General features: G+C 41.3%; 1 protein-coding gene across 1 annotated transcript in view; it reads right to left on the bottom strand.

Moving 5' to 3' along the window:
• GRHL2 (grainyhead-like 2 (Drosophila)) overlaps positions 1-13957 on the bottom strand; it is a 99574-nt gene that overhangs the window by 28994 nt on the left and 56623 nt on the right. The window contains exons 7-8 of the mRNA XM_009323130.1: positions 11709-11820; positions 6197-6291 (exon numbers count right to left, since the gene is read on the bottom strand). Of these exons, the coding sequence (XP_009321405.1) occupies positions 6197-6291; positions 11709-11820 (207 nt within the window). The remainder of the gene's footprint in view (positions 1-6196; positions 6292-11708; positions 11821-13957) is intronic.

The raw sequence follows: 13957 nt of genomic DNA, 5'->3' as shown, positions 1-13957 counted from the left end.
ATGCCGCCTGCTCTGAGCAGCAATGATTTCACCCACCTGTCCAAGCACAGCCTGCTTTGCCCTTTACAACCCTCATCTTTCTCTCCTTTGCAGCTCCTGTCCATAATGCAGGTACTCCCACTCTCAACGAGTCAAGGAGCAAAACAACCCCACGGGCAGCCATGGAAAGATGAAGTCCTGCTCCACCTCTCTTGGAAGACACCCAGGTTTAAGATCGTCCTTACTCTGGTCTCTCGCATAGTAGAGTTACGTGGTTAGAAAATGTAGACTTAAGTAGAAATGACAGTAGCAGCAGTAGAAATCACTGCTTTTTTTTCGCCAGGGCCCTGTCTACACTTGACTTAGAACTATTTTAATGGATGTGACTATGGCTGTACCTGAATTCATTTACAAACTTTTTTTTCCTGTGCAAACTGGATTTTAGCAGTGTTTTGCTATCAGGAACAAGTTTGGGTTGTCGTTATAGTGATGTCTTTTTTTTTAATGTCAGCATATCTTAGATTAGAGCAATTAATGATAGAGTTCCACCCACCTAGTCTCCAGCTCAGGCATGCCATTGGCAATGAAAAACTAATTTGGAGAAACATTTGGTGCCTGAGAAAGTTTCAAAAGTGGCCTAAGATAACGACAACTCTTCTGTTTGTTATAGAGCATGTCTAGAAAAAGCACTCTCTCTTTTGGGGAAGGCGCTCCTCCACAGTGTAGCTGTTATTATGTGAATTACTGACTGTTTGTTAAACACTGCAGCATAATTAGTGATGTACAAGACACAAACACAGTAACCTGCCTTAAGAGAAAGCAAAGCTCAGAAATGCGTTTCCCCTTTTATCGTTTAATCCAGCCAACATGACTCCTGCTGCGGTCTCTCAGCTTATACACTTTAAAGATCTAAAGTTATGAAAACTCTAATATAAAGCCTTTTATTACTATTTACATTTCTGGCTCTCATCGTCTCAGAAAGAGCCAAGAGCAGAAGGGAGGGAAGAGTGTGTTATAGCACAAAATCATAAACTGAAAGCAATTTCTCTACTGAATACTGGCAATACATAGAATCTATGCCGGGGTGATGGGTCTTTAAAAAATCCTGTTTTAAAGGGGTTCATCCCTCCGGACTGTAACAACAAAGAGTTAAATGCCTTGTCTTAAAGGACTAACATCAATCCCATCATTCCTCGTATACACGAAAGTGTGGTTTTATAGTTTCTCCTGCCAGCCGTTACCTTATAAATCCCATACAAAAGTAAGACCTTTGTTTTATTTCAATACAAATGTCTCCAGCAAATGTTTACACTACTCTTTTGAAGCTTCCTCAACCCACACCACACCCTAGCAACTACACAAAAATGCCATTTGCCTTGAATCCCAGATGCATACTTACTGAACCATTTGTATACCCTGAAATTTCAACATTATTTGCCACCACAGGTTAACTCTTCTTTAATAGATACATGTGTGTGCGCATGCATGACACATATATATATTAAAAAACATATAGGCAAGCATACGCACACAGACATGGTTTATTAAACCAGTTGCCAAGTCTAATCCTACACAATTTCTGGTACTAATTCCCCCGAATAAAGTATCTTCCTCCAACCTTTAAATTTTGAGAGTAGAAAAAAATATTAATTTCCTCCCTAATGAAACAAAATTTGATCTAAGTTAGGAAGGAAATTAATAATTAAGAACAAAATAATTCTTATACTAGTCAAAGCTTGTCCTAAGTATTGCTAGCAATGTTAAAGAAATATGGATTGTCACAATACAAATCACTGATAAGACTGTGCTGCTCTATCAGCTTGATTTTACAGTTGTGCCCACTGAAATCATAGCTCACTTCAGGCCACAATGTCTAAGAACCTAATCCTGCAAATCACTCAGTCATTGAAAACACAGCTTATTACTGTATGGGCTATGCCAAAACTCATTAAATAACTGGAAAGGTTCCCAGAGGCTTCAGCATGCTTTGGATTAAAGATCTACATTTCAGTTAAATATAGCAGGACAATGATTGCACGCAAGTATTCACAACTGCACAGCACACAACTACTGTACACACCAAAAAGCATGTGCCAACACCTGCCTGAATAAGATATCCACCAACATGTCTGTTTACGGCATGTCCAAGTTGCAGCACTTTGCAGAAATCAGTAATTTCTTGATATCACTAAAAAGTTTTTTTTATCTGCTTTAAGATGACATTTTTCTTTAGCAACTGTTCACTGAAGTCACACTTTTGAATTTAAGGTTAAAAAGTACTTTCCATAAAAATATACAATTCATGTATTGTTTCAGAGGTAACATCATCCTAACCATTTTAAATTAGTAAAGTATTAATCAGAGAGAAGGTATATCTCAAAGAGTTGGTATGATTTATGACAAAGATACTCTCCTTTGACCAGGAGAGTTCTGCTTCTTAATTATCTTTCTTGCAAACTAACTTCTGTCAGCAATAAGACTGCAAGCAGGCAGATGTATGTCTATCAAAAATGAAGCTGAGCTCTCTGTTCAAAAGCCTCCACTAGAACTTTGTCAACCAGCCAGATGCTGCAGCAAAATCTTCTGTAGGGCAACAGCAAGGCAACTAACTACCTTCTAGCATATCATAAAAAGACTTTTAAAAGATGATTAAAAAGTCAGCCAGTTCTTGTTAATTGTTGTTTGTTTCCTCACCTTTTTTTAAAGAACTCCTTTAAAAACACCAAACATAGCGTTCAGGTTCAACCAAAGGGAGCCAACAAATCACCTTGCCCATAAATGTTGCATATTTATATATAGAAGTAAATACAGGAGTGAAAACGAAGATGGACTATACAAAAAGTGTTCATCACTTCCTACCTCTGCTTCCTTACTGCACAGTATTTTTGTCTCAAGGAAGCATAAGGAAGAGTTTGACATGGCTGTAAGACCCTTCCCCTCATGTCCCTGTATCCTGCTCTGAACCACAAGCCCCATGGTGACCTCTAGACAACGGCCCCAGCAGAAAAGGATGTTGTTCTAGAAAAAGGTAAGGATGTGCCAGGCCCAAGTCTGCTCTGCCAGAAGGCAAGGGAACTGCTGTTGTCGACCAGATACAGCAGAGCAAATGCTAGCAGAGTGGTGTTTCTGACATCGGTGCTTTTCCCTTAGTCCACAGAAAGCAATGGCGAGATTATTCCACAGCTCAACATGTGCTGTACAAGATTCCCTCTTCCATTGACTTGTTCTGCCAAGCAGCAGTCGGAAGATGAGGGACCGAGCACGAGGAGCTGGAGCCAACACCCCAGTTCCCTTCACATTACTGAGGTGATAGAGAGGCCTCTGCTTGTACTCTCTGAATGCCTGTTTCTTCCACATAAGATCCAACTGAGATGCTGCCTTACAAACCCTTAGCAGACTCACTGTTAACAGGCAGATTCTGGCTGTCACACCTGCACTGTTATACCCTCATCCTGAAGGGCTTCCAGGAGGAGGGTACTGCTCTGCTTGCGTGTGGGAGGAGAAATCTGACTTTAAATCAGCTGTCCTCCAGGTGGAGTAGGAAAGTGAGAAATCTGATGCTCCAGATAAGCCTTCCTAGATGCAGGTTCAGTCTCCCAAGAGAGACAGGGATATTTGGTTAGGTGATTTCTGCTGCTTCTGTTTGATTTGTCAAGATCGTTCCCCTATGCACTTCCAACGAGCGGTCTGTTTTCTTTATTTCTTCCCGGGCCAGTAGAGCACTTCATCACATCACACCTCAGAGGCCCTGGAAAGAACTGCTCTGTACCGCTTTTGTCTGACTCAGAAAAGAAAGGTCTTTGTGCCTGTGAGGTTAGTTTTAATCTTGAAATTGTGGTGAAAAGGGAAAACAACACTGAGCAGAAACAATGGAGCCAGTTTAAAGATCATCGTTCAAAAAGCTTAAGAAAGGAGAGTCTGTAATTAGGCCTTGAAATTCTTCATCTCTCTTGGATGAGGTAATTGCTGGAGAAAAAGCAGCCTTCAGTGACGTGCCTCGGAGTCCACAGTTTTCAAACACAGCAGGGGCATCCTATGGGAATCCCCAGACCCAGTGCAACTGGTTATTGTATTAGACTCTCCAACAAGAGCAAGCATGTGGGTACATGTACATGTGTGCGGGGAGGGAAACACTTTAGTGCATGGTGATAAGCTTTCAGGTACAATCTGATTTATGCTTGATAGCCCAATACCAAATCATGTTATGAATCCTCTTACTTTTATCAATACATTTGCAGTTCAGGCTCCTAAAAGATCAGAGATTGGGTAAGTACCCCCAGAATAAATACGCATAAGCCAATTTGCATTTTAATGACTACTTCCTGCAGAAATACAAGTGGCTTTCTTAAATTTCACTCCTGACACTTTTTTAATCCAGCAACAATAAGAGAGTCATTATTTTAAAATCTTACTATGTTATATTTCCAGTGATCATTGTGAGAGTTGTGTTCTTCATGTTCCGGCACCCAAGGCAGGAGCAATGTGACTGGTGTGAGATTAGAACAAAATGGTAGAGGATAACACCTGACACTAGCAGATGTGACTTTCTTGCTCCTAGATCAACATGGTGTCTTGCTATGTCTGGCTTGCAGCTGCAAATGCAAGTGTGTTAAAGAACTGCCAGCCTTAGCAATGGGGATGGTAGTTGCCAGTGGGAGGAAGAGAGAAGACTGCCATGCTCTAGCCCTGGTAGTGCTTCTGTAAAGGTCCTTGGGAAAGTCGTGTTGGAGATCCCAAACCTGTATTTGCTGTATTCGCTTGAATAATGATCACACGTACACAACGGTCATCTGTTTTGACTGCAGAGGACAACATACCACTGTATTTTGAAATGGAATCACATAATAGGGGAATATCTGGGGCGGTGAGAATGTAATCATTACATGAGTAAATATAGCACCATTAGCAACTGGGCCAAGTACAGCTCTGTTTACCAAGGCCAGCTTTTGAAAGAGCTAGGTGGTTTTCAGAACTACTGTCTTTTCGTTAGTGCTCTGTTCTTTTAAAATGTGCATCAGAGATGAAAATCCCTGTTACTACAAACCTCAGCACCTTCAGTCAGCAAGTCAGGACAGTGAGCGTTAATGCTACCACTCCGTGCTCAATGCAATCTCCCACAGGACTCACTCACTCGATGCAATCTCTAACGCTCTGTTAGAAACGCAGTGGGGAATCATGCATGAAGATGTCTCTGTATCTGAAAGATCCTTAGCATTACTTGAACACTGGGCATTTTGTATTCAACATGAAAACAGTATCAGGAGTTTGCTAAGCTCAACAGTGTTTGCTGTTTATTATTTCTACATCCCCGAGAGTCCCACATTATCCCCACTCATTTTACACAGCCTATTTCCCTTGTTGTTTGCTTTCTGGGGCCCAACTTTTTATAATTACCGGCAGCTTTTCATTTCTCCTACACTAGAGTCCATGCAGCTGAAATACACTGCCACCCTTTGGATAACCTTGTCTGTAAGAAACTTGTTAAGGTGCTCTGCTGTCCTGGTTTATAGGTCCACTGTAGCAGTCTCATCCCTAAATGCAAAACCTCATGTTTGAGGGTACTTGACAAAAAAGGTTTGCCCGTCCCTGTGAGGATGCACCCCTGGAAGGGGAAGAGGAAGGGGAAGGGGAAGGGGAAGGGGAAGGGGAGCACCAGTCCTCTAAAATATGTTCATTCCCAATTGCAAGGACAGTCTGTGCAACAGTATAAAAATTAATGGCACAAACACAAAGGAAAGCATAGTCTAGCTTTCAGAACATCGATTATTGGAGACGTTAATAGTGTAGAAAGGAAGTTGATAATTTAGAGAAAGAAAACATTCACCTTGTGTCCTACACTGACTCTGCAAGTAGGAAAAACACTTTTACTGTTTCTCAGGCTGGGCATATTTTAAATGGAAAATCACTGAGAGGCCACAAGTAAGAAACTACACTGAAAGAGCCCTGCAGGTTTTCCTCAGAACTACATCTCTGTTTGTCAGTGATACAGGTGTGAACACAATATCATCCCAACAGCCGTTACATACTGTTTTGCCTTTTACGGATGGCCAGAATCCCTGGGGTCAGGGAAGACCATGGTTTACCTGGCTTTGCAGAGACTGAGCTCGCTCACCTCTACCTATCCTTCTTATTATTTGTTAAAAAGGAGAGAAGTGGAACAGTGACTAAGGATGGATGGTACTTGTAAAGGGATACCATCTGCATGGCTTTTCCTCACCTTTGCCTCCTCATTGACATCCCAAGTAAAGGACACAGCATTGAATGCAATTTCTTCAATATTCCCAATGGTATTAAAACTCTCCTTGTAATCAGCTGTAAGAAATAACAAACAAACAAACAACTCATGAAAAAGGTTTAAACTTCCTCTTTTACAATTTGTAGTACATCTTTGCTTTTTCAGATGGGTTGTCGAATGCATCAAAACTACCTCTTGTATTGTTTATGTTGAACTATTAATAAGCTTAATTGCAAAGAGGTAATATACTACAGCTTATAGTATATAGTATATCACTAGCTAATGTTCTTGCAAAATATTGCTTGCTCTTAAAAAGGAATCAGTGTGACTGCAGTAGGAATGAGTAGGTGCATTCGTTAGCTTGGCCAAGGAATGGCCAAAACTGGAAAATTAACTAGAAGCTATTGAAACACTTAAAGGGATTGTTCAAACCTTGACATAAATAAATGACATTATGATAAATCTTAAAGAAGCTTTCTAAAAGGCTAAGAGCTATCATTGGAGGAAATAATCAGTAGTGTACATTTCTGCCCAGCTGTTTCAACTTTCCCAGGAATTACTGCACTGGATGCTGGATCTCTATTTTAAAAAAAAAAAACAAAAAACAAAAAAACCCAAAGAACCAAACACACGAAGATCCTTTCTCCAAAGCGTGTACGATACTAAAATAGCAAACAAACAAACAATGTATTTTTAAATTGACTACAAAATCTGCACCCTCTTCTCACTTCTTTCCAAAGGGCTGTTAATATTATCAATAACCTAGTATTTCAGAAGGAATGCAAAGCAAGAGGGAGGAAGTCCAGATTTCAAAGATGATCTACCCCCCTCCCCAAAAACAGTAAGGGCGGAAAACCATGTAAGACAGACAACTTCCAGGTCGTCTTTATAATCAAAAAGAGGAACAAGCCCCCTTTTTCTCTCCCTTTGCCAGCCAGTTTAACACACTTTCTTCTTTTTCATGACAGATTAAGAGAAAGACCAGGTTTGTAAGGAGGTAGTATCGCTTGATTAAAGGAACTTCCAGATTCTTCACGCAAATACATCAACTCTCTCTGGGACATATACATTTCCTTAGAATCCCTCCAGGGCTGTAATGGCTGTAATTGGACTCGGTGCCAGAGGGTTGAGATTACGTCATGCAGCAATCTTGATCTAAGTTTCCCCAAATCTGCGCTTCAGAAGCACGCTGATTCTTAGCTTTGTAATCAGTTATAGAAAGAGGATGTTTTTGTATTCTATAAACGAGACACCCAAATGGTTTCAATATTCATTTCCTTTGCCCTTCTAAAAATAAACCGTTGGTCTCTAAAAAATAATTTCTAGGTAATAACTGCTTTAAAATAATTTATAACAAAACCATTGCTGCAAGGAGGATTATTTAACATTTGAGATGTGCAATCAGTATACCTTTCTCTCATCTGAAACGCAGGGATGCTGGCATTTCACTGGGCAAATGAAACTGTGTGCCTGGGATACATGAATGATTTTGGGTACAGTAAAAATTCACTGTTCTGACCATAGGAACAGCACAAGACATTTGACGATGCAGCAAGAGAACATGGTGTTTGAGAGGGCAGGCAGGCATTTCATTTCCACCATGAACTCCGATCTCCTCTCTAACTGAAGTCATTGGCTTCACTATCTAAATTCAGTGTAGGAATGCAAATGAGAAGAATTAGAAGACACATAAGTAGTTTAATATGCATGTGCACGCATCCACCCACCCCTTAACTTTATGATTCACCAGAAAGTGCCTCGTGCAACTGACTGTTACATATGGGCGTGCTGTGTAGGTGCACTTTGGAAAGACATGAACAAGATGTCTTGTAAAGACACATGTTTTCTTCTCCTAAAAGTCTGTCAGAACCTCGCATCCCACCAAACCTTCCCTTCCCCCAACACATGCCTTTGCTTCCTTAATTGCCATACACAAATCTCATGGAGTGTTTATGTGACACGCTGTTTAAAAGCAGAAGTGCATCCTATTCCCCTCAATTTACAGATAATTAAAGAAGGATCCTCAGTACATTAAGAAACCATTTACATCTAAGGATATTTGAAAGTTGTTAGTGTGACTACAATTTTTCCTCTTCTGCTGCTGTGAGTTACCAGAAATAGAAAACTGGGGTTCTTCGATATGCAAAAAAACGGCTCTACAGGAATTATTTCCTCTTTTGTTGGGTAAACTGCATATTAAACGATGGCAAATTTCAACATTAAACACTAATCATTTGCATGCATTACATACCATTGTAGTAGTGTTTGTATTGTGCACATAAATAATACAAACTATCCTGCAAAAAAATTATGGGCAAGACTGTGGAGCACAAATAACCCCAATACAAAGCTTCCACACCCACTCTTTATGTCCATGTTTGAACCTGTTCCAGTGTTTGTCAAATTATGATACTGATTCTAAATAATCAATATTTGCTGCAATCTAGTATTGTATTTTTTATTTGACATTATTATAAAAGAAAAAGCTAGTGATCCAATATCACAGCACAGCATTGTGGAAAAGTCAGCTTGCCCCTCCCCCCAACTCCTGCTAAAAACAGTGAAAGTGCCTCCCTCCTCCTTCAGAAAAATTCATAACAGCACATAGCCTAAATTCTGGAAAACACCCTTCCTTCTTGCTTAGTAAGTGTCAAGTCCTCAGGTTTATTCCTCAAGCATTAAGGACTTATTTACATGTAAGTACATGCTTATCCTATTAATATCAATGCACCTTCAGACCCTGTACTGCATCTAATCCATTCAACCATCCTTCCTCTCAGGAGGTGCACCAGCCAGCACACAAAACAAATTAAATCAGTGACCCCTGCACGTCTGGAGTGAGGGAACAAGTCACTCTATTTCCTCTGATCTCCAGAATATAACTGCAGGCCAGAAGGCAGACAGACAGACCTGTGCCACCAGGGGAAGCAGCACAAGTAGAGTTGTGACCCCTATCTGAGGGCTGAATAGCTGGACCCCAGAACTAGAACATTGCAAATTCATTTTATTCTCTGCCGGCTAAGGACCAAGTCATGCTCTAGATTAAAAGTGCATTAATAAACAACTAAAAAGGATTCACAGATGTTAAACATAAGCTACAAACATTAAGTTAAAATAATATTAATGATTAAAAACATCTATGGAACAGGTTACACAGATTTATGGCTATTCACAGATAGTTTTAAAGGAGCCTAACACATGATTAACCCTTTATATAGTGTTGATAGTTGGAGTGAAATCCAAAATAAAAGAGCAGTGTGGCTACCAGCAGATTGCCAGACCATCCCCTGAAGATGGGACAAATCTGTTACACACTCCTGTCCTTAGCAAGCTTCTCTCACTACCTGTTTAAATGGTTCTCCATGGCATATACTGGCATTTGCTAATCTCCCTCATAGACACCTAATTCTGTTAACTACACAGGGCCTGGACCCTAACTCAGTATTCCTTTACAGGAGCCCTTCAGGGATCTGAATTTTTAATGTAAAGGGAAATCTTCATAGAGCCACACAATAATTTGGCTTGGAAGAGACCCCTGGAGGTTATCTGGTTCAACTCCTACCCTACTACCGCTCAAAGCAGGGCCAACTTCAAATTTGGATGAAGTTGCTCAGCTGGGTTTTTTTTAATCATCATCTAATGATAAAACTGCAAGATTTTGCTAAATGCAGCTTGATGCTTGCATGGGAAGTGTAGTTGGCAGCCATTCTGCCTTAATAAGCCCAATATCCACAATGTAAGTCCCAAAGAAAATGAAATGTACTTCAGAAACACTGTACTTGGTAAGAGCTAAGGCCATATTTCAGTTGTTCTCAAGAAAACACTACTAAGCAACATCTAGGTCTTTCTTCTGAAAAAGCTGAGGTGAACTGTGTTCTTGCAGTTCTTACGTCTGACAGGGAGTGCAATATCAGTAAGTCTTACTACACAGGGCTTTGCTCATGTTTGCAGTCCAAATAAAGAATACGTGCCAGAGTGCCTCAAAAGTCAGCACAGACCTATTTCATCTCAAACTAATGGAAACATAAAAGACAATCACTCTAACACAGATAAACACACAGCTTGTGCACAGCACTTGTTTTGCAGAGCACTATTTTACAGAATATGCATCATAAGCTGACTCGTTCAGGTAAGTGGACTGAAATGTGCTGGTACACCACGAGTGCGGTGGAGTCAGAGGGTGTTGGCACTCAGTGGAACGAGCTCCTCAGCACATACCTTCAAAGGTATGAGCATTAGCACTGCAAGCTTGTAGGGACTAGCACAAAAAAACAGGCAGCCTTCAGAAATAGCTGTGACGTGGCATACTTGCTCTTTTAACGTGTCATGATAGGAGTCATTTGGTCTGGGGTGGAGGTTTTACTGCCTTAACTACCCCAAAGGACAAAAGAAAAAAAACAAAAAGTTGGAGAAACAGTTCAGCCAAAACTACGATGATAAGACAAGAGGCAGAGAGGAGATTCAGGAAGAGCTGCTTTGACCAAATATACTTGACTTTAAATAATGCCAGCCTCAGTGGAGGCTGCAGCATTTGAAAGTTGAAAGGCACTGCATGAGTAGGACCACTTAGGGACTGATTCCCTGACCACCCTGTTCAATCACCCCTGAAGTCTTGCAGGGCTCTCTCCAAGTAACCTTGCTTTTTTTTCTCCCTCCTCTCTGCCCCCTCTCATTCCTGCCATTTAATGGTTTGGTTCCCTCAGGCGGTCAAAACAAGATAGACTTTGCCTGCTTTGGTCTTGCCGACTCCTTTGACTGGAATCTGCTGCAGATGGCTGTAAACTGCACATGAGAGGGAAGAAGTGCTTGATGTCTAGACACTCCCACAGATTTCAACTTCAGGCTCCTTGGCAGCAGGTACACTTTCTTCCTCTGCTAAAATCTTCCAAGCATGTGGATAGGGCAGTTGTGGCTGAAATGGGCTTGTAAATACCTTAGATGGGATGAACAGCAAACAGGTCTCTCAGGGTAACACACAAGAGCTCACTTCTCCCTCACTTCTCTCCGACACCGACCAGACTCAAAAACCGGGGATGTAGGAGTCCTGTGCGCTCCTTTGCAGTCACCATAACAACAGCATCTTCACTCTCAGGCTGCACTTACACATCAGATTAGCTAACATAACTGTTATGTGGGCTGCTACTGGATCAAAGAGTGGATCAGCCTTTGAAAAACTAAAGGAAACAAACACTCTGCCACTCCTGAGGAGGTGCAGACCTCAACTTCCCAGCAGCAGAAGGTGGAACACCTTTAAATACACATGCAAGGGGCAGCTCTTCTTTGTCACTACTGAGGACCATTCCTTCTGCATGGTCTCCATCCTGCTTCATAGACCCCATAGCCCAGTCCTAGCAGGGATGAGCCATTGCTAAAAACTGTGGTACAAGCCTTGCAGCCATTGCCAATATATCCCACCACATCCCTGTGCAAGGTACCAGAGCTTTCCACATTCTGCAATCTTCCCTGAAACATCTGGAGCTACTCTTACACTCACCAATGTCGAGGACCCTCTGTTTAGCTGTGTGCTGCCGAGAATGCCAGTATTTCCAGTATTTCAGCTGTTCGTCTCTGTTTTTATCCTCACTGAAAACAACCATGACCACGCTCTAAGAAAATGAACAGCACAAGTTGTATTAGTTAATATAATTAATAGTCAGAAACACAAAAATTAAAATCTCCCATATGCCTCTAATGCTGATCCAGTCACTGCCCTCCCCCAGTACTTTGGTTGTAGAAGATTGCTGGTTTTTATTCCAGTCCAATATTGCAATGCGCTTAAAGACTCAGGGCAGAAGAAATGTAGTTTTAAAATAATGCAGGGCCTAGGATTATGTTCTTGATAGTCCAAATAAAACTTAATCATATTCTTAGATTTAAGAAGCCTAAGTTCCCTTAAGTAAAAAGTGGTCATTTCAAAGTAAGAGTCAATTCCAATTCTGAACCAAGTCCAGTCCAAGTGTTGGAGTTCAGATTCCTCGTCACTCTGGAAGATGACATTACACTGTAAAGGGATGTGTTGTTACGGAGCTCAGACTCGCTGGCTAAAGGCGGGACATTTTTAGTTTTACCATACGAGGTCCAAATACCCTTATCAATAGCAGGACTCTTGCATACATGTATTTAATGACAAACTCAGTGTGAACATTTACTGAGTTTTGCTGAGCTTTTCAGTTCAAGTTCTGAATTCCCTTTGTTAAACTGTGTGATTCAAAGGAAACAGATTGAAACTTTATGCAAAACTTCACGACTAATAAAGGCTTTTTAAAAAAGCCCTGCTGTAGGCAAGCAAAACAAAAAACACAAAACAATGAAAGAATGCTCATACTAGGTAAACTGAAGTGAAAAGAAATCACAGAGAACAAAAAATTCACTTTTAAATATCCTCTTTTATTCCCGTTCTTCCTTTAACCCTGAGTCACCAAGCTCATAAAAAATACCATCAAGCTGTTTCATAAGCCAAGAAGCTGGATCACCATTGATTCATGATCTATGTCCCTCCACACAGTCACCATTGTAACCCTTCACATGCTCTGTGACCTTCTCCGTTCCACCTATAAAAGCCAAACGTCATCACTGCATCTTCCATGTCTAGTTACTGCGTGGGCACAAGGCACTATATGCCATGGATGAGTCCCGAGTTATGCATATGCATACTGGCTGGCCGGCCACCTGATGCACTAACCAGAATTGGCAGTGCAGAATGTAGTTTTTCCACCAAGGACGGCATTAACCTTTTTCCTCCGTGAATCACTTACACGGAACTTGTAGAGGTTTAATACCTTCAAAACCTCTTGCCCCTGTCAGGTTTGGATGGAATTGGCAATAAATTCAACAGTCACTTGGTTGGGGGCCTGGCAAACAGAACATGATCGTCAAAGTTGCGTGTGGTTTCACAACCTTCTGTAAACTGTACATCATCCAAAAGAAATGGTCTCATCTCTCCTTTACAATTTCCACCCTTCTGCTGCCACAGCTTCAAAACTTATGTGGCTGTGCAGTGAACGAGACTTATGAGGACTGGTTTTCAGCCAGACTAGTGAGCTCCTGACTCCTGTTTCAGCTGTACAAGTACTAGAGCTGGCACCGCAAAGGGGGAAGGAACGGGTGGCTGGCAGGGAGAGAGACTTTTCAGCAGCAGAGAAGATTTACATCAGCTTCAGCCAACAACAAAACGCCATCATCAGCCTCATGTCCTTAGGAAACCAGGCTAAAAATTAACTGCTCTTCAGGTTTACAAATCATTACCTTTCTTTAGGAAGAGTGTCTCTAAACTTCATGTATGATAGAAACATATGTGGTGTTGTCTGCTTCACTGCTCACATTGACTTGCATTGGTTCCTTCAACTAAAGTCACAACATTTTTACAGTACTTCATTTATTTGGATGGAAACACTTTTGCAGCCTCATACATATGCAGCTGTTCCAGCTTCAGGGTGAAATTTGCAGGGCACCAACTCTGAGGCTCATTGTTCATTCCAAGGTTACAGGGTTAGGATTTGCTTACTCAAAAACATTGCCAGGGAAATCAGGAGGCCTGTTCACCAGGCAGATGTTGCTGAATACCCAAGCTCCAGTTCTATCCACAGAAAAGATTCTATAGGTACGTCAGGAATAAAAGGAAGACGAGGGAAATGTGGGCCCTCTCCGGAACGAAACGGGAGACGTGGTTACCCGGGACATGGAGAAGGCAGAGGTACTCAATGACTTTTTTGCCTCGGTCTTCACCGGCAAGTGCTCGAGCCT

This window comes from Pygoscelis adeliae, unplaced genomic scaffold (genome assembly GCF_000699105.1).
Source record: "Pygoscelis adeliae isolate BGI_AS28 unplaced genomic scaffold, ASM69910v1 Scaffold174, whole genome shotgun sequence".
In the NCBI taxonomy this organism is placed as follows: Eukaryota; Metazoa; Chordata; class Aves; order Sphenisciformes; family Spheniscidae; genus Pygoscelis; species Pygoscelis adeliae.
Note: the sequence above shows the minus strand (reverse complement) of the source record. Positions and strands in the feature narration are given on the sequence as shown.